At 37.8% G+C, this 19,276-nt stretch overlaps 1 protein-coding gene across 1 annotated transcript in view; it reads left to right on the top strand.

The window, feature by feature from the left end:
* The window catches only part of RAD23B (RAD23 homolog B (S. cerevisiae)), a 21,351-nt gene extending 7,715 nt beyond the window's left edge, over positions 1-13,636 (top strand). The window contains exons 4-9 of the mRNA XM_009581475.1: positions 688-743; positions 4,599-4,726; positions 9,332-9,455; positions 10,594-10,721; positions 11,134-11,310; positions 13,189-13,636. Coding sequence (XP_009579770.1) covers positions 688-743; positions 4,599-4,726; positions 9,332-9,455; positions 10,594-10,721; positions 11,134-11,310; positions 13,189-13,302 — 727 coding nt within the window. The 3' untranslated portion in view covers positions 13,303-13,636. The remainder of the gene's footprint in view (positions 1-687; positions 744-4,598; positions 4,727-9,331; positions 9,456-10,593; positions 10,722-11,133; positions 11,311-13,188) is intronic.
* The last annotated feature ends 5,640 nt before the right edge of the window (positions 13,637-19,276 follow it).

Below are 19,276 nucleotides of genomic sequence, written 5' to 3'. Positions count from 1 at the left end.
TCTGTAAGGAGACCTGGAGAGCCTCTCCTGTTGACCCATCAGGGGTGTTGCCCCGAGACCAAGGGGCTGATGCTTTAAGTTGCAGCCCTGGGGGAGCCAGGAAAGGGGCACCCTTGGCTCTGACTGAGTTAACTGGGGTTCCTCTGCCTGGTGTTGTGCCTCTGTGTTCCTTGGTGTTCATGGAGGTGAGCCTTTAATCCTGTAATTTAACAGCTTTGATAACTTGAGATGGAGTAACTGCAAATGTTAGCAGTTTATATTCCTGGGAAAATAGGATACTGAGATTTTAATTAGTGCTTGCCACTGACCTCATTGAGTTCTCATTGAGGTCAAACCAGTGACTAAGGAGAAGCAGTTAGTGAGACTGCTGTGTGCTTTTGAAAATCCACCTTGTTATCCCACCCTTTAAAGCATTCAAGCAAGCAGATGGCTAATCCCTGAGCAGATGGGCAAAAGCCAAACTATTGGGGGGCAGGGGGGAAGGTTGGCCTTGTGTTAAAAATGGTAGCATTTTAAGTTTGTAAAATCTGGTCTCACTATAAGACCAAAAGAGAGCTCTTTGGAAAGCCTTTTGGTTTTTTAGAAACAAAAGGGGCTATTAGAGTTACAGCTGCTGCTGCTTTTTTTGAAAAACAGGAAGTTTTCCAAAGTTTTGTAATTACCATTGCACTTGTCTTCATCTTACAGTACAACAGGTGATACATCTCGATCAAATCTTTTTGAGGATGCTATAAGTGCACTTGGTAAGTGGAGTGTTTTTTTAATGTAGACATTATTTTGGTGCAGCAGAAACAAATGACGGATTAGGAGATGTTGACATTCTCTTCTGTATCTGTCATTGTTAAAGTTATAATCAAAGTACTCTTCTCTAAGACCTGAAGTTTGTATCTTAGAACCAGCATCAAGAACTTCTTTACTGAAGAATATTTCACTTCATATATTTTTATTGTGTAAAAAGAAGATCCTTATCATTCCTGTTTTTTTCCCCGTTTGCCTTAATTTCTCTTCTAACTATTCAGATTGAAGTGGCTTGAATAGAAGACTGGACATAAATATGTGTACGCTTTTCTTTTCACCTTTGCTTCCCAGTGTGCAGGTCTGATAAAATGGCTGCCTTTATTATTCACTTGTTCCAGCTTTTGACAGTACTGTCTTCTGACACATTTAGATTAGATAAATTCTCCAAATCTGCAGCTATCTGGGTTGAGGAATGAATGCCTCCATATGCTTATAGTCAATTCACTTTTCTTTTGACAGTTTAAATGGCTTTGTTTCTCAGCGGAATAAACAGGGTGAAAACAACAGGAAGTTCTGCCCCTCATGCTGATTCTGGTCGCTAGGAAATTGCTAGGCAAACCCTACTGCTACTTAAATTTTTCAGAGGGGATTTTTTTTTTTTTTGAGCATAGCAAATTAAGGCACAGAAATAAGAGGGAGGTGGGTTTTTTATTTTGTCTTCTCTCTGTAAACATTAAACTGCAACTTGGTACAAAAAGTTAAGCTAATTAAAGAGTTTCACTTACATTTTTGTGTAGGAGTGTGTGGATATATTGGAGGTAGGTGTTGTGATTAAGAAGCCCAAGGTGATTTAGGAGCAGTACTAATGTTTTACGTGTATTGGTGGTAGCGACCAGGTTTAGTCTAACTGCAGCTTAGGTCTTATGTTATGACATACTGTTTTAGGATGAAGAAATGTGTGAGCTGAAATAGCTGATAGATACTGTAGGAGACAACCAGTCGAGTTCTGTTACATTTTTAAAGTGACTGCTGCTACCAAAGGTGCTGCAGGCTTCATTAACCATTCATTATACCTTAGTGGCCGAGATGTGTCACAAATACTTGTGTTAACAATAAAGACCAACAAGTTTAATTTAGCTAGTGGTCTTGGTTCAGTTATCTTCAGAATTGGAAAAAAAAATAATCTCCTTTCAATGTAGCAGGAGAGCATCACTTCACTATCCATTTTATATGAAATGTCTTTGATTGGTATCTGATACAGTAAACCCACATGTCCCTAACAGTTTGGAAATAACAGGCATTGAGTGTAATTTCCTGGGTAAGCATACTGCAAGGCTTTCAAAGGCAATAGCCATGAACTCTCTGGTTCTTTTTCTTTAGAAACTGTCTTAAAAGGAATTTGCTTGCACAAATTCATGTATTATGTTTTTACATCCTAAGTAGGATCCTAGGCATGTTCTTACTGTGGCTCCTCAATTACATTGTCTGAAGATAATTGTCTTCACTTTAAAAACAGGGATTGGTTTATACTGAGTTGCTTTTGTCTTCAGTTAGATACACTAGCTGAAAACCGATGTGTCTTTGTGTGCTACATGAAGACCTGCACGTCTTGCAGTTCCTGTGCAATCATATCTTTCACTGGAGCAGGCTAAGCTTTCTTTAGGGCATGGGGCAAAAATTATTGTGGGGAGTGTGGTGAACTGGATTTGAAAGTTAATCCAGCTTTAAAATGTTATTTGAAAGACAAAACAAAGAGCAGAATTAGTTCAGCATTGACCTCACAAACATTCCCAGTAGCACTATGTAGAGATAGGCCTGACTCTGTATCATGACATTGCTGATGTGCAGTTCCTGAATTATTATTCTTGGTCTTACTTTTGCACGACTTGTGTAAGTAGACTGTATATGGAGTACATGTACCTAAATTCGCAGTAATTCTGTTTGCTTCTTTGGCTTTTAATTATGGCTTATGTAGCAGCCTGTCCAGAGCAAGTCGACCTTCTTGCATCTTTTTTTTCTGTACCAAATCTCTCATACTGTTCTAGTCACTACCTAGCTTATGTTAAAAGATCACTAGAGAAATGTTTAAGTAGTAACTAATTAGATCAAAAGGTCTTCTGTCTGCTGTTTACCTTGATTAGTTTATTAGCAATAGTAAGGGTAAACTAGAGCTGCGTAAGAAAGAACATGAGCAGTAAGTTCAGCAAAATCACTGAGTTGGGGCAATTGTTGGCTTGGCTTTTTTGTTTCTCTGAAGATATGTACAGAAGTATGTATCTTTAGAGTAAAGTTTTGGTGATTTTTTTTTTTTATATCTTTGAAAAAATGAAGGTAGATGTAAAATGATTGATCTTGTAGTTGTATATGAAGACATGAACTTACCATTCCTTAAACTCAGGTTGGCACTGTTATTTTAAAGTCTGAACAATAAATACTCAAATTAGTCAAGGGTTGTAAATCCGTTATTTACCTTTATGGATAGTGCACAAGTATCCTTGGGCTAGGGCTGTTTTATTATTTGTTCTTGAGTCTATTGCCCTCAGTCATACATCCACTGATTATTTAGAAGCATTCTTTAAAAAATCAAGCAATGTGGTTGTGTTAATGTTGGCTTGAATTAAACACCTTCTCCCTAAGGGAATAAAACCTGATATTTTCATTGGTTTTTTTAATTGTGACTTAACTTGTCTTAACACAGTAGCTCTGGCAGTATTTGTTTCCTCTACTTTTTTAATCTGTTGGTTTTTATGGTGACTGTTAATTATTTAACTCCCAGAGTTACAGAGTCAGTAGTAGGGTTCCACTGAGATCAGAAATACCTTTATCCAAGGAAGGAGGTGGTATTTTAATGCCTGGGTTTGGTTTTTTTTTCCCCCTCTGTTTTTGCATGGGAAGATAACCTTTAAGATGTTGCTCAATTACGATTTATGATAGCGTAGGTTTTTTTTGTAGTTTCATTGTTAAACCTGCTGTCTGCTTTTAAGGAAGGGAAAGAAAATGGATTATGAAAAGAGATGAAAATTTTCCCTAGGATACCATTAGTGTAGTGATCAGTTGTCCTTACATTGCTCCATATATAGTGTGTGTACCCTTTTGTCTTGATGGCTGCAGGTGTGGGCCAGTTTTAGTCCATTTATGCTGGAGGAGGTGGGGGATTTGATGTGATGGATGTCTAGACAAATACACATGAATTAAATGAGACAACTTGTTCTCCTGAACCCTCACTGACGTCTTGAGTGACTTTCCTAGATATAATTTTAAGTCTTCTGCCTGACTTGAGTTTGTCCATGTTAAGTTGATTAAATGACTTTGATCATTATCACCAGCATGTAGCTGGTGATATTATACAACAATATACAGTTGTAACTTGGTCATCACTATTTGTCATCTATCTAACCATAGCATAGTGTAAAGTCTTTATTTGGAAAAACCTCAATGGCTAACAGTTTGACAGGCAGATTTCTGCCCTGAAAGTTTAATTTCCAAACTTACACTGCAGTAGACTTTTCTTGATTGCATCAGGAATTGAATATTAGCTGTGAGGATACCCTTGACCTTAGATGAAAGCATAGAGAGGGAATATTATCTCAATTACGAGTACAGAAGTATCACAAGTGCTGCTTTTTTCAATAGAAGTTTGCATTGTGTTCATTACCCTCTACTATTCCAATCAAATGCATGATGAAACCACCAAAATATACTTGGAGTTAAAGCAACAGAACCATGGCAAGTTTAATATGAGCTATTCTTTATTCTTCAATGAACAACTCAAATTTGGGTAGAAATGAAATTTATCTATTGAAACTTTTTTGTGCTTTTTTTGCCTTATTGCCTTAAAATGGTGGTCATGTTACTTCTAGTGACAGGTCAGTCCTATGAGAATATGGTGACTGAGATCATGTCAATGGGCTATGAACGAGAGCAAGTAATTGCGGCGCTGAGGGCCAGCTTCAACAATCCTGACAGAGCAGTGGAATACCTTTTAATGGTGAGCAGTTTATTTTACCTACCCCTTCTTCTTTCACTTTTTATTTTGTCCTCACTAAAGAATAATCTTATCTTTGATTTATTTGTAATTTTGAATATTATCCAATCAGTGAGAGCAATATATGTTCGTAGAGGAGGAACAACATCTCTAAGCAGAGCATCTGGAAGGCTGAGATTTGGATTTTGGGGGTCCTAATGTGTTGTAGGAAATACTGAAGTCATCCTTAACTACCTCTGTCACTTCTTTGCTTTTATTCTTTGTTGATTTATATGGATCTGTATGTAAAGTATGTCCAGTTACAGTGATAATTTTAACTGCCAGTGGCTGGCTCAAGGAATGATTTTGTGTCACATCTTAGTGAAAGCATTAGCTTTATTTTTGTATTAGTATTTATAATATCACAAAGGCATTTTTTTAAGTTCCAGTTCATTGTTTTTACTAATAACGCATAGTGTTCTTAATAATATACTTTCCAAACAGAAAGGTTTGAAAGTTTTTTGAAGTGTGCTTAATTTAACTGGTGTTTTAATTTAGGAAGTGTTTTGGAGAAGAAACAATTTCTCATTTGATAAATATAGTTTGAGGGTGGAATGAACTTCATTGGCGTGAGAGGAAATAGAAGAGTAGCTTCACTTTAATGGAAATCTTCTGAGTTGTTTTAGGGGCTTTTTGGATTACTTCTCATTGTATACCTTACTTAATCTGACAGGTGAATTGTTACCACCAGAGAATCTGTCTGGGAGCTTGTTGCTTAATGAGTATTGCCAGTGCGTTTAGTTTTCACTCTAGCATACCATTTTTTCCCTGATGTGGTTTTTCCTTGTTCCAAATCTGAACTTTATTAAAATCTTGAAGCCAGATATCTTGAACCAGTCCTTGCAAAATATGCAGATTGAATTTCTGATAGATTGATAAGAAAACTGTTGTCTTTGCCTCCAGTTATAAAACTTCCCTTTTGTTAATGAAGTTTTTCTTCCGTAGTTACAACTACAAGTCACTGGCGCGCTTGCTACTTAGATTAATGATCCCAAGACTTTGTAACCTGCAGTTTTTAAACAGACAACAAATGTTTTGAGTACTTGAATGTAAAAAGTTCAGTTCTCGTCTAGTATTAGGCCAACAAAAGGTGATAAATGTTAGCCCCCCTACGGGCGAATGCAGTAGCTCCCATCTATCTGCCATAAGTCTGGAATCTCAAACGTTTGGAATCTCAAAACCTTTGTTTTTCATGCCTTAAAAATGTTGATTTTACTGTTCATTTAGTCTGTACATATACCATAAATCCAGTGCCTCCTGTAAGTGTTAGACTTGCTGTGCATGTGCCAATCATGTACAGCGTGTAGTGCTTGTACACCCAGTCTGCTACTTCCCTGCTCTAGCTTATTTCTGTTCAGGAAGTCCTGAACAGAAATAGAGCAACCCTGTGATGGAGTTCAACACATGGCACATCTACCAAATAGATTAAGTCTGAGCAGTTAATTTCTACTCCTTCAGTAGGTCCTGTGTTAAAATGAGTCCTTCTGATGTATAAGCTGGTCCCTTTCTGTTTCATGTTATCCTCTACTGAGAATATCTTTTCTTTGTTCTTCTTCTTCTTCCTGCTGGAAGGGGAAGAACAGTCTTGCTCTTAGAGACCATATTAACTGGCAGACTTCTATTGTCCTGGAAGAATTCTGTTGCTGCAAATGGTCTTTCTAACTGTTCTTGATCTGCTGTGGTCTAAACATGTTCCTTTCCATTCTGCTGCATCAGAAAAGCTTCTCTTTAGTTAATACTGGTCCATTGATGACACTGTTCTTCAACCCTCTACCTTACCTGCCTCCAAACCATCATCAGTGTTACCTTTTATATAATCTGCAGGGTAGGATTAGGATGTTGAGAGCCGTAAATGTATACCACTGTCCTGGTTTAAAGAATCAGTACAGCAAAGGTACCTGTAAAGTGTTGGAAACAAAATGTCAAGAGACATTTGAGGATCTAGATGTAATCCTATGTCCTTAAGCTGTGGTCGTGGAAGGAGGTCTCAATTCCAAAAGACGCTGTTTCTTTTTCTGTGCCCCAGGCTCGTCTCTGGAGGCATTTAGATCCAGATCTCTTTTTGACCCAAGGATTTCCTAATCCTTAATTGGGAAGGAGTCCTGTCTTTCCTCCAACAACCAGACCATTGGTTGCAGCCTCTTAGTTTGGAAATTTTCAGGAAACGTTTCTTTACCACGAGAGTGGTGAAACACTGAACAGGCTTCCTAGAGAGGTGGTCGATGCCCCATACCTGTCAGTGTTTGATGCGTTTGGACAATGTCCTTAATAACATGCTTTAACTTTTGGTCAGCCCTGGAGTGGTCAGGTAGTTGGACTACAGATGATGGTTATAGGTCCCTTCCAACTGGAACTATTCTGTTCTAAATGTGTACATTCCTTGGGCCGGGCCTGATGTGATGATTACCCTGTGGAGAACAATGTCAGCTAAAAACTGCTCTGGTGCTCAGTTAAACAGTAAACAATTGTTTAATCCACCATAAGGCAAAAATGGCCTTTTTGCTGTCCAAGCGATGTTTACATTCAAAATTAATTGTATGTGAATTGATATCATGCTTTAATCTGTTCGATAGCTGTATGAACACCTCACTAGTCTCAACTGATGACAATCGTACATGGTCTCGGTTATTTGGAGAGTGGCTTCAAGCTTGTATTTAAGAGATAAGATGATGTTCAAGATGACAAGTCATCTCTAAGTAAATTTGGTTGGACTAGTTTCCATAGTGCTTCCATTCAAGAGAAAACTTAAGGTTTAAACAAGCATATGCTGTTTGATCTGGGCACAGATTGCAGTGACAACATATGCCTGTGAATAGGTGAAATCAACCAGTAATTTCATAAGATTATGAAAATTCGTAAGTTCCTACATCATACTTAGATTCCCAGAAATGACTGATTTGATGGGAAAAGGTATTTAAGCAGTGCTCTGTCAGGCACTGATAGGAGAGAGTTACCTCAGAATTATGTCATGAATGGAATTTTCTTCCCCCTCTGTGGAGGGGGGGATGTGTAGCAAGCTGACCAAGCCATATAATGGTAATGAAGTATGTGACAGAGAAAACTTGTAGTTATTCCTCTGAGTGGCTTAAACGTGGACTTGATTAGGTGATTTACACCTTGATGTGCTTCTTGTCTCACAGGCAAGGCAAAGTTTTGCCTGGAGCACTGTGCAGTTCTTCCTTTCTTGATGTGGCCTTTATATTAGCTGTGTATTTGTCCTTTTTGTTCAGCGATAGTGATGAACATATCATGTGAAGAACATGTTATAGCAGGATTTTTAATCTATGTTACCTACCAGTGGTTTCTATGGTAGGTTTGCCAAATCTTTTCATTGTCTGGTTACACTGAGGTTCTGTGATTATTTTCACCCACCCTGCTCCTTACGTTTTGTGGTTCCCAAACTGAAGGATGCCTTCTTCGTTTGAGGCAGGTGAAATATATTCAATTACGTCAGTGCTGCTGCCTTCTCAGACTTATCTGGATTGAATATGCTGAAAGACTGTAGAAAAATTGAGTTTTTTGCTGCCCTGGAAAATGAGTGTTGTGAGGTAGAGGATCTTGTACAGTCTTGCCCCTTTGAGGTTGGGTTTGACATAGCTCCCCCCACTGTTACTCTGTGTGTATCAGAAGGCTTACTGCTCTGTGGAGTCTGCCTCTTTTGGGCAACTTGCCTTGCCTGTGCCACCAGGTCTTGTAGTCATATAGGAATGTTTCTTGGTGTCTGTCCCGTGCCAAGCTGCCTAAGTTTCTAGACTGCAGGGAGAAGGACAAATTTGGTGCAGGAGTTCAGTGACAGTGGGGAAAGTATGGTTAGGGTGGGAAGTTTGAAGGATTCCCATGCAGGAGAAGGATAATAGAGTAAGGTCCGTCTCGGTTGTATAAACCACATTCTAATTTACTATAATTGTTCTTTTTTAGATTTGTTGGTTTCATCCCCCTGAGCAATTAGTTCCTATATAAAGTTGTTTGCACATGGAAAATAAACAAAATGCAAGCTAACTTTTTTTTTAACTGCTAAAATTTGATAACATACAGGCCTTTTCACACTTAGGGTAAGCAAATGACAGTTGTCATGCTGTTGCGTTGAGGAAGGAGGTCCAAAGAGCCATGTTCTTACATCTCTTCTTAATTTCTTGCCAGATTGCATGGCATCTATAATCTCACTGTTAGCATTGTGTACTACAGTTATGTTCCTGTATAACTTTATTTGCATAACACTATAACATATTGTGACAGTATATTTAGTTTAACTTTTTCACTCATATCAAATATCTTAGAACAGAACTCAAAGCAAGTATTTGTTTATGGAGTAAAATGTATTTTAAACTGATGCAGCGCATGCTTTACTACCTTGCTACACAAACCATATATTTTTCTTGCCAAAAAATAAATTACTCTTTTCACAGTATTCTTTTGCAGTTGTAAATGCATACCTATCACAGAATCTTGCTTTGTATTTGCAGTAAAAGCGTTAATGTTTTTTCCTTCGTTCTGAAAACTAAATAATACATGCAGTAAAACAAATATCTTTTAGCATTCTGTAGGTAATTATGTGAACTGTGGCTTTAGGGTATACCCGGAGATAATCAGGCTGTGGCTGAACCCCCTCAAGCAGCAAGCACTGGTGCCTCTCATTCTTCAGCAGTGGCAGCAGCAGTAGCAACTATACCTACAACTACTAGTTCATTAGGAGGTAAGAAGGGCTATATTTGAGAGGATGTGATAAACACATGCACTTAAGCATTCTCTGCTTCAGTGAATTTTAAGTTCCTGGTGCTTGTGAACTGATCAAAGTGAATTGGATAAGAGCTGTAACATGAAATTCCAAGTGTGGTACTTGCTCGGAACAAGTGGCTTGTAAGTGGATATATCTGAAATAAAGCATGAAGTTTCTAAAAACGTTGTGAACTTGCACAATTTCTTTGGTTCAGTGTTCTGGATTTAAATGTAAGACCACAAATGTGGAGGGGATTGTGATTTCTCTTACTTAAAACTCTGGCTTCTTACTTCTGTGGCTAACTCTGCACTGTCGACTGTGACTATACTAATGCATTTAGCACTCGGAAGTTGGAATATCAAGAGAGAAACCTGCAATAAGGCTGTGAGGTGTACACCTGAAAGACTCACTCAGCAGTGCAGCACATGGACAGAGTGGTTGGTGCCTGCTGAAGAGAACTCTTGTCTTAAAGGGAAATAAATGCATGAAAGGAGCATAATCAAGGAGTAAGAAAGGTCTGTCTTAGGCTGAGATGATGTTCAAGATGTAAGCCTTGATAGAGGCCAGAGTGTTAAACATACAGGTAGTAGTGACAGGCACACATGACATCATCCATAAAGAGAGAATGGGGAGATGGGATATTTCAGAGCACTTTAGACACTGCTGCGTTCAAGGCAGTACCTAACAGTATAGGGTGTATTGGAAGGCAAGGCTCACTTGAGAAGGACAGAACTGACCTATTGCAGCAGATAGAGAACTCTGTTGCAGGCATAGAGACAAGACAGTAGGGTGGGTAGGTGTCTCTGAATGAGGTTACTCAGAGATGACACGTAAAGAGAAAAGTGCTGGAGATCAAGGACAGAAAGCTTGTTGGATCTTAAGAGAAAGCTGGGTGAAAAGAAAATGGATTGTTTAACCTTAGTTTAAAGAATTCTTGCATAAAGCTAGTGTAAGTTAGCGTGAGGAAGCAAGCTCTTCTGTTCTTCAGGGAGGGGTGTATTCTCCACTTTCATGTCCTGTTTCTATCTGCAGTTACTGTGTGTGTATGTATGTATGTATTTTATTAAGAATCTTGGTAACTTTTTAAAAAACATGTTGTCTCATTGATTTTCAGGACATCCACTTGAGTTTTTACGAAATCAGCCTCAGTTCCAGCAGATGAGACAAATTATTCAGCAAAATCCTTCTCTGTTACCGGCATTGCTACAGCAGATTGGACGGGAAAACCCTCAGCTGCTACAGGTGAATCTTAAAACAACAAAATAACGCTGATAATTTTGATTTAGCTTTACACGAAAGGGATATGTTGATGTTAACTGGGGTAGTGTGTTAACAGCAGTTACAATATTCTATTGTTGGCTTTTTCAGCAGTTGTTGCTATAGAGAACGTATTTTCTATGACATTAGAAACGAGTCTGAGTCTCTTTGTAAAAGGTGCAAAGGGCATCAGGAAGAGGGAAGGGTCACTGCAATTGAACTGAAACATGAAATTGCATTTCTTATGGTTGATTTAATCATTTTTCTCTATGCACTTTTTACACGTTCTTTTGACTACTTAATTCACTGAAAATAAATATTCTTACTTGCCTGTTAGCAGGCTTAAACATGCTTTATTTCAATGTATTTATTTCTTTTATTCTCCTGTGCATCACAGCAAATAAGCCAACATCAGGAACATTTTATTCATATGTTGAATGAGCCAGTTCTAGAGTCCCGCCAAGGTTTAAGTGGCAGTGATGATGGTGCCAGCACTGGAGGAATAGCAGAAGGTGGAAATGGTCATATGAACTACATTCAAGTAACACCTCAGGAAAAAGAAGCTATAGAAAGGGTGAGCCTTTGTTCTTTGAAATGTTGCTTGGCTGTTGCTGTAGGATGTTGATTCTGGTGCATGCTTAAGACATGCCTTAACTTAAACTTTGTTTGTTTATGCTCAGTAGTTCTGCATCATTTTTGATACTTTATATTTGATATTTCATAGCTGTTGTAGTCTTGTTTCAAATCACAACTCCTCTTGCTTTATAGCAATTGAGTCTCAAGATCTCTTGAATCTGTCTTACTGAGAGGATGCAGAGCCTTTGAAGTGATCAGAGGCCATCTATAATAATTGATGAGTGAATGGGTTTCCCTCAGGAATGGGAACTCAGGCAGTAATTCTTCTTGCAAAAGCCTCAGACGGTACTGTTCTAGGCCGTGCTGTGATAGGTTTCCAGGTACAAAGGTGTGTCTGCATGAGCATTGTTTGCAAAGTACTTGGATAGTAAGAGCTCTCATATCCTTTGGATAGTAAGAGCTTAAGTAGATTAGTTGAAGTTGCTACTTAACCCAGTTATTTGTCTATCCATGAGAATTAGTTAATTATAGCTTTCTAAAAATACGTGCAAACATGTCTATAAAAATATACTTGGGGCAGTATATTGCATTTGTAAATACTGTGTGTAACACTGACTAAATACGGATTTGCATAGATGGCAATGCCTCTGAGATTTTTCTTAGAACGAATTGCAAAGACTTATGTCATACTGTGGTAGTGTTTTTGTATATCGAAGACAGTGTTTTTCAACTGACAAAGCAAAAGGTTATGTAAGAATCATCAGAAAAGAGTGATTTTAATATAGATGTCAATTCTGTAGATTTCAAGGAAATTGACAATTAGTAAAAATAGTCTAATAAAACTGTTTGTCCATGTACTTCTTCACAGATCATCCTCTCTAGTCTGCTGCATTTCCTTTTAAAACCATTTTAAGCAGTAGAGCATTACCTCTACAATCTGTTCCAAACCCAGCTGTATGTTTCTTCCCCTTTCCATGAAAGACACACCTCAAAATGTAGGTGTCTTAGTATTATAGGTGACACATTCATGCTGTTTGTAAGCATGAAATGAAATTTAAGAATGGTTGATAAGGGATAATAGGACACAGTTTCTCACAGAGATTTAATCTGCCCTCTGTGTAAAATGCCTTGCAGGTGCCGTGAGGATTTTAAGAAAATCTCCAAATGGTTGTATGTACTTGCCTTTGGCTAGAGCAAAGATTGGTTTGCCGCATATCTTTACATGCAGGCTAAACCCATTTCCCTTGGCACAGTAATAAGCTCTTCTCTAGTATTCTCATCCCCTGTTGTCATTGTGTCCCAGACATTAATTAGTTCCTTGACTTTTGAAAAACAGATTGCTCTGAATTTACTTCTCATGGCTGCAATGTGTAGTCAATTTTTTAAAAAGTGAAAGTCCAGTTGGAACAATTGAAAGTATGGCTTAACGTGATGTGTTGGGCTACCTACTAGTCATCACAGGCTGGGATCTTTTGTTCCAGGCAACTTTTGAAAAAATCCTGAGCTTTTTGTAATTAATAGTTTAAAATGGGCATTGTTTGAAGCTTTTTTCTGCAGCAGAGGAATGTGCCGTTACTTCCTGACGTTACGGTGACCCAAGTCTGTTTTAGTGACTTACTGCGGCAGTGAAGGAAAAGTGGCATGTTTTATGGTGCTTCATTAGACTCATTTAAATAACTTTTTCAAGTGAGAATTCTGTTTGCTAAAGACAGAGGCAACACCTTCTTGTTCTTTGCTCGCTAAAGGCTGTATTGAGCTAGGCAGCAATGTTTGTTTCAAGAAGGCAGTAATTGCTTAAGTGGCATCTCAAGATACTAGACGTACAAAGAAGTTTAATATACAAAATGTACTTTCTAAATATGTTTCTTTTCTTCAGTTAAAGGCACTAGGATTTCCTGAAGGACTTGTGATACAGGCATATTTTGCTTGTGAGAAGAATGAAAACTTGGCTGCCAACTTTCTTCTACAACAGAACTTTGATGAAGATTGAGAGACATTTTTTTATTTCACCAGTGCATTACACTAACTTTGTTCACTGGATTGTTTGGGATATTTGGGCTTATATTCATAATGATTGGTGTACGGTATATGAGGGCGGGGGGAGGAGAGAATATAGGAAACAAAGCAAAGAAAGCAGCAAATATATCTGCTTTAAATTAGCAGATGCAGAAAATCACACAGTATAAAATAATATACAACCAAAAATCAGCTTCTGCAGATAATTAGTTCCTTCTATAAACTGTAGGTTAACTTTTTCTAGGTTTTCACTCTTACTGTACTAGTTCCAGAAATGTAGTGTATGCCCTGCTTCATGTTCCTTTCTACTTAGTATTGGTATTGGAAGTAGCCTGTGCTACCTAGATTCTACAATCTGTATTTCATGGCAACACTGGATAACAGCTTTGTGAAATCTAAAAGATCTGAGCAAATGTAATGCCAAAATATGGGTAGTTACTTTGCTTTTTCAGCTGTGTTAAAGTAGTGCAGGAAGCACAGTATTTTGTTTAATGCTGGATTAAAATGATGTTGGCTTTTTTTCTTTTCAAATGAAAACCCGTTTCAGTTAAAAGTGTCTTGGTCATTGAGAAACACCACCCGCTCTGCCCCCCTCAAATGATCTGAGAAACTATATACATACAGCTAAAATTATTATCCTGTTTACATATTTTCTTTTTGGGGAAAATGATAGCTATCTAATTACTGTTCACTTCAATGTTATGTTGCAGTAAAAGTTTTAAAAGCAATAGATTGCATGTTTGGTTTTGTTATATGCGCTTTTGTGAATTGAATATTCTTTTTCTGCCAGCAAACAAAATGCAAGCTTCATTTTTGTCCACTGCAATGAAACTTTATCAAATCAAATTTTACCTTCCTACCTATGTTGAACTAGCTTTTACAATACAGCTGTAAGCATCTGAAGATATTGGCGTTCTGTTGCTCTTGAGTAGATTGTAATGATCAAGCTATTTCTGTTTAGTAAGGACTTTTTTGGATTTATTCACTTTACGAGGAAGGGAAGTTCATAACTTGAGATACCAAGTAAACAATCAAGTTATTCTAACCCAAAAGAATCTGCACTCATACCTTTCTATTGAAAATAAGCTCTGGTTATCAAGTTTTGAATCTTACTTCTTGATACCAACTTGTCATTTGTTTAGTCATCATAAAATGTAACAATCTTCCTTTTAATATACGTTGACTTTTAGAGACAATTTTGCCCATCATTGCAATGAAAACAAATTCTAATTTAATCTAAAGCTATTTTGTGGAACATTTCCTAAGCACAGCGTGGGGATATTTTGAGTTTTTACTGTTGTACTCCAATTACCTGGATTACAAATTATTTATCTCTACAGTAACCAAGAAAATATTATTAGTGGTACAGCACTGAGCTGTTGTACCACTAATAATACTAACGATTTAGTGGTACAACTAAAAAATTATTTTCTGCTTAGATTGTGTATCTGTGGATTAACTACTTAACTACTCAACTACTACTTAAGCTCAAAGTACAAGTCAAGTGTCTTGAGAAAAGAGAGCAAGAAAGACTGAAATGTTTGTATTTTGTTTCTTCATTGGTTCGCCGTAGTCTGTTAAATAATTATCTGCACAAAACAATGAAATGTAGTAAAGCCTTTTACTTTTTCTTTCTTTACTTTTTTCCCCAGATAGTGTGTATTTTAATTATTCAGATTTTATTCTTCTAAAATTTCATAGGTGTATAATGTCTAAGTGATCAGTAGCACAACCCAAATCTATCAGTAGGAGGTGTGATACTGCTAAACAGAAAATAAGTCTTTCATAATGCTTTCATTTTAGAGAAGTTAACGCTAATACCCGAGTCAGCCAGTAGACTTCAGCCAGATAGGATTCTCGGTATATTTATGGACTGGAAGAGGTGGATTTTGATTTAACACTCTGCAGGCAAAAAGGGGCTATTTGTTATCTGTGAAAGGACCAGCTGTCAGGTACTTGAAAAATGCCAAATTGATAAAAGGACTTCTTGAATGTACTTCACTACATAGCTAATTCCTAACTAAGACAAAAACTTTTAGTTTGTGGGAGTCTTCTGTACTGATCAAACCGCTATCAGAAATAACCATTCCTTCTCTATGAGGATGGAGAGTAAAGCAAGAATGTCTGTGGGTGTTTCAGTCTACTCCCTCCAATTTTGATTCTGAAATGTTTACTTATTATAAATGTATTTGAATTAAAGACTGTTGAGCTTGGTCTTTGTAAAAAAGCTAGTAGCTTTGGTCATTTGTAACGTTGTGTGCTGAGTGACTGAGTGGTTTATAGCTGTTTGGATGAAGCCTTACTAGTAATTCTGTTCCCATTTTTCAGCAGTGGAACAGTGTTTATGTGACTTCTGATGAACAACAGGTGCCTGACCTTATATGCTAGCAAAAACTGTTATCTGTTCAATAGCGGGATACTTGCCAGAGAAAATCCTGTATCTCTTTGTAGTTGCTGCCAAAAGGGAAGAATATATGGAACTCTCATGGTGTTGAGAAGGTAAGCATGACCTGAGCAAGTCGCGTAAGTTGTCTAGGTGTGCTGTGCCTTGTTTTCTACCAAGTACTACTGGGAATTTTCTGCACAGGGTGCTTTTCAGCTTGTTTGCTGCAGATCTCGTAGAGATTTGGGGAGCAGTCTCCTCAAGGGTTTGTGAACAGTGGCTAAGAAAATCAAGTATTTCTTCCTAAGTTTTAGTATTGGAGTCCTTACCTTTGTTGTAAAACTTCCAAGTATTTGCTTAGTGAAAAGCTATATATGATGCAGTTTTAATTGGGATTAAAAAAATTACTCTGAAGTCATTAATTCTATAGTTGTCTATTATTATGTCCTCTATACAGCTGCATTTTAATGCTATGGAGCATTAACTGTGTCTAGAATGCTGTTATGAATCTAGGTATTATTCTTACCACACTAAGAGAACTTTTTAGGAATGTGAGATAATCACTCATGAAGTCAAACTGTGGCTCTGATTTTGAAGTGTCGGATTGACTTTACTTCAAGAATACACATGAATTAATGAAACTGGGAGACACAAAGCCAAGTCCTCAAATAATGTAAGCAGATCTGTCACCTGTGGTTTCATTGGATATTTCAGTTGGCTTTACAGAGATTTGGAGGCAGGCATGTTAATGTTTAAATTTTTTTGCTGATTTCTTTCAAGCCCAGCTCAGTCTGTGCACAAAACTAACCTAGAGTTTCTGCACTTGAAAATACTATATAATTCAATGGAAACAATAAGGTGGGAGTGGAGAGAGAACATCTTTGTCAGTAACATTTTTACTACTTCTTCCTTGCCTCGTTTGGGGTGCCCACAAAATGTTCAACACACTCTCTTTTGAAAAACATTATTCTGAAACTACAGCTATGTGGTTATGAAGCCACAAATTACAAAATTTTGTGACTTCACTAAACTATCCAGAAAAGTAGGCTTATTCCACTTGTGATGAAATGATGTATGGGAATAATGTAATTATTAAATTACCGCAAAATACAGGACCGATCAGCATTGCTGATGGTTGGAATTCGTGGCTGCAGCTGATGCTCCTGACTTCTAATTGTCAAGCGCCGGTGCTATATTTATGTATTTCCTCATAGAATATATGACCTGCGAGGAAAAACAGGACATTAACCTTCTTGGTTCTTGTTAGAACTCAACTTCTTTCCTCCTTCCTGATAGTGAGAAATACTTACTGGCTAGGCAAGAAAGATAAATATTAATAATGCACAATTTAACACCAGTTCTAATCAAAGCACATTTTATGAAGACACTAGCATCTGTGGCATTTCCTGTCCAGACTGCAATGAAATTAATAAAGATACATGCATATTCTTCAGTAATAGTAGCAGTCTGGAAAAATAGTAGTAGACTCTGAAGATACTTATCCCTACTTCATCTGTTTGCTTTGGCATTTTCCTCAGTGAACTCTTACAAAACAGTATCTGCTATATGCTTTCATTTGCTGAAAGTCTAGTGCTAAAAATAGTACATAAGTGAAGGTTTTGTGTTGTGTATGCAGCTGTGCCTAGAGACTTAGAATGCAACGTTTCTTTTGCTTTCAAAATAGGTACCTTTCTATTTTGATATGGCTCAACACATTAATGCAAATACTGTGTGCTGCACAGGGCAAGGAGCAACATCCTTGAAATTCTTGTTGCCAGAGATAGGGATTTTAGATGTGATAGACTAGGAGTAACCAGATATTCCAGCAGGCAGCTCTGTTTGCCATCCCAGGGGAAGGATTCATTGCTATTCTTGTAATGCGAAGCATTTGACTCTAAATGTGCAGCAACCAAAGATGAAAAAATGGGGGAACGTCTGCCAAGTGCCTGTGTGGCTGCATCTGTAGAATTGGTCAAAATCTTGTAAATTCAGGTACATATTTTTAATGAAATACTTGAATTGAGCATGCTCCTTGCCTTCCCCACCCCCTTGGCTTTAATCTTAAATCTCCCAATTTTTTTTTTTTTTCCCCACTGTGGGAGAAGGTATGCAAGCTGCAAAGGGAGTGCTGTCAGCTCCTGTTAGAGAATGGAAGAACAAGATTTCAGAGACAGGAGTTGGTGTTGAATAAAGAAATGGTCAGTCTTCTGGGTAGGATATGAAGCAAAACAATGAGTGCTGAGTACCTGGGGTAGAGATTTTCCTCTGTAAGGGGGTTAGGTTGAAGTGAGGAGTCTGCACCTGAAAGAGGCAGTAGTGTTTGTGAAAGGGCATGCCTGAAAGAATTACACAGTATGTTGAAGGTTGAGAGGAATGGAGTGGTATGGCAGGACCAAATGGAGAGTCAGCTAATGAGCAAACTTTTTGTGGGACTCTGCATGTATAAATAAACAAGAGTTAGATTGATAGAGAAGTTGGGAACAGGGTTAACGTATTTATATTCAAGGAGACTTCAAAGACAAAGAAATGATGGGTTCCTTTTCAGCCAATAGCTCTTTGTCTAGCACTTTGCTTCTAAAACCAGCTCTAACTGAGAGGTGATGAAGAGGTTACAAAACAAAGAGGCAGTAAAAAGAAACAAACCAGTTCGTACCTTGGCATAGATCTTACAGACAACACGTAGTCTTGGGTAGTCTAACCGCATTGAGGTGCTCCTGCTTAAAGGTGGAGAAAAAAGGTAATTTGATTTTTACTTCTAGGTACGCGTTACGTTGTTAAGACCTAATTTGCTGAGTCTCTTCACGAGCCTTTGTTGTTTGAACTGAGAGAAATGAGTGATCCACCTAAAGTGTGCATTTCATAGTAATACTGCTGTATGCTTTATTTGTATCTGCATGTAAAATACCAAATCCCCCTTTGGCAAAGGGCAAGATTATGCAGCATACCAATGGAGCAATGCTGCAGAGTTCATTTGGACAACTATTTCTGATGGGATTATGCCTCTTGAGTGTGAATGTAATTCATGACCCATGAGTATGTGTCTTAAAATTGTAAACTGTGACCTGTGGGAAGCTGCCACAAAAACTGGGAATACTCAATGTCAGAAAAGCAGCAGCGTTCAGATGAGAAGCTATCAGAATATATGAAATATGGCTGCAAATCAACAAAGCCGTATTTTTTTTAACTGCAGTAAGAAATGATATTGTTGCTAAATGAGTACATAGCTATATTGTTTTTCACATTTCTCAGAATTTGAAGTAACTGGCTCATTGGTACACAAATATTAAGGAGGGAAAATACACAAAAGATCATTTTCTACACCTGGTTAAAGTGTGCGTGCAGTGCCTAGGTTGCTGTTCAAAATCAGTGGCAAATTGACATTCCTAAAACACAGAACCTCAGTTTGCCATGAACAAGAGTGAGGATTTTGCTCACATGCAGGTTAGCAGAATGGAGAGCTGTTACTGCTGAATACAACTGTTTGGCATGGCTATCGTAGGAGAGGCATGTAAATAGCATTTAATGGTGGCTTTGTTGGCTGCTGCTAGCAATGAGGGTAGCCTTG

Source organism: Fulmarus glacialis, unplaced genomic scaffold, assembly GCF_000690835.1.
Source record: "Fulmarus glacialis isolate BGI_N327 unplaced genomic scaffold, ASM69083v1 scaffold7677, whole genome shotgun sequence".
Lineage (NCBI taxonomy): Eukaryota > Metazoa > Chordata > Aves > Procellariiformes > Procellariidae > Fulmarus > Fulmarus glacialis.
Note: the sequence above shows the minus strand (reverse complement) of the source record. Positions and strands in the feature narration are given on the sequence as shown.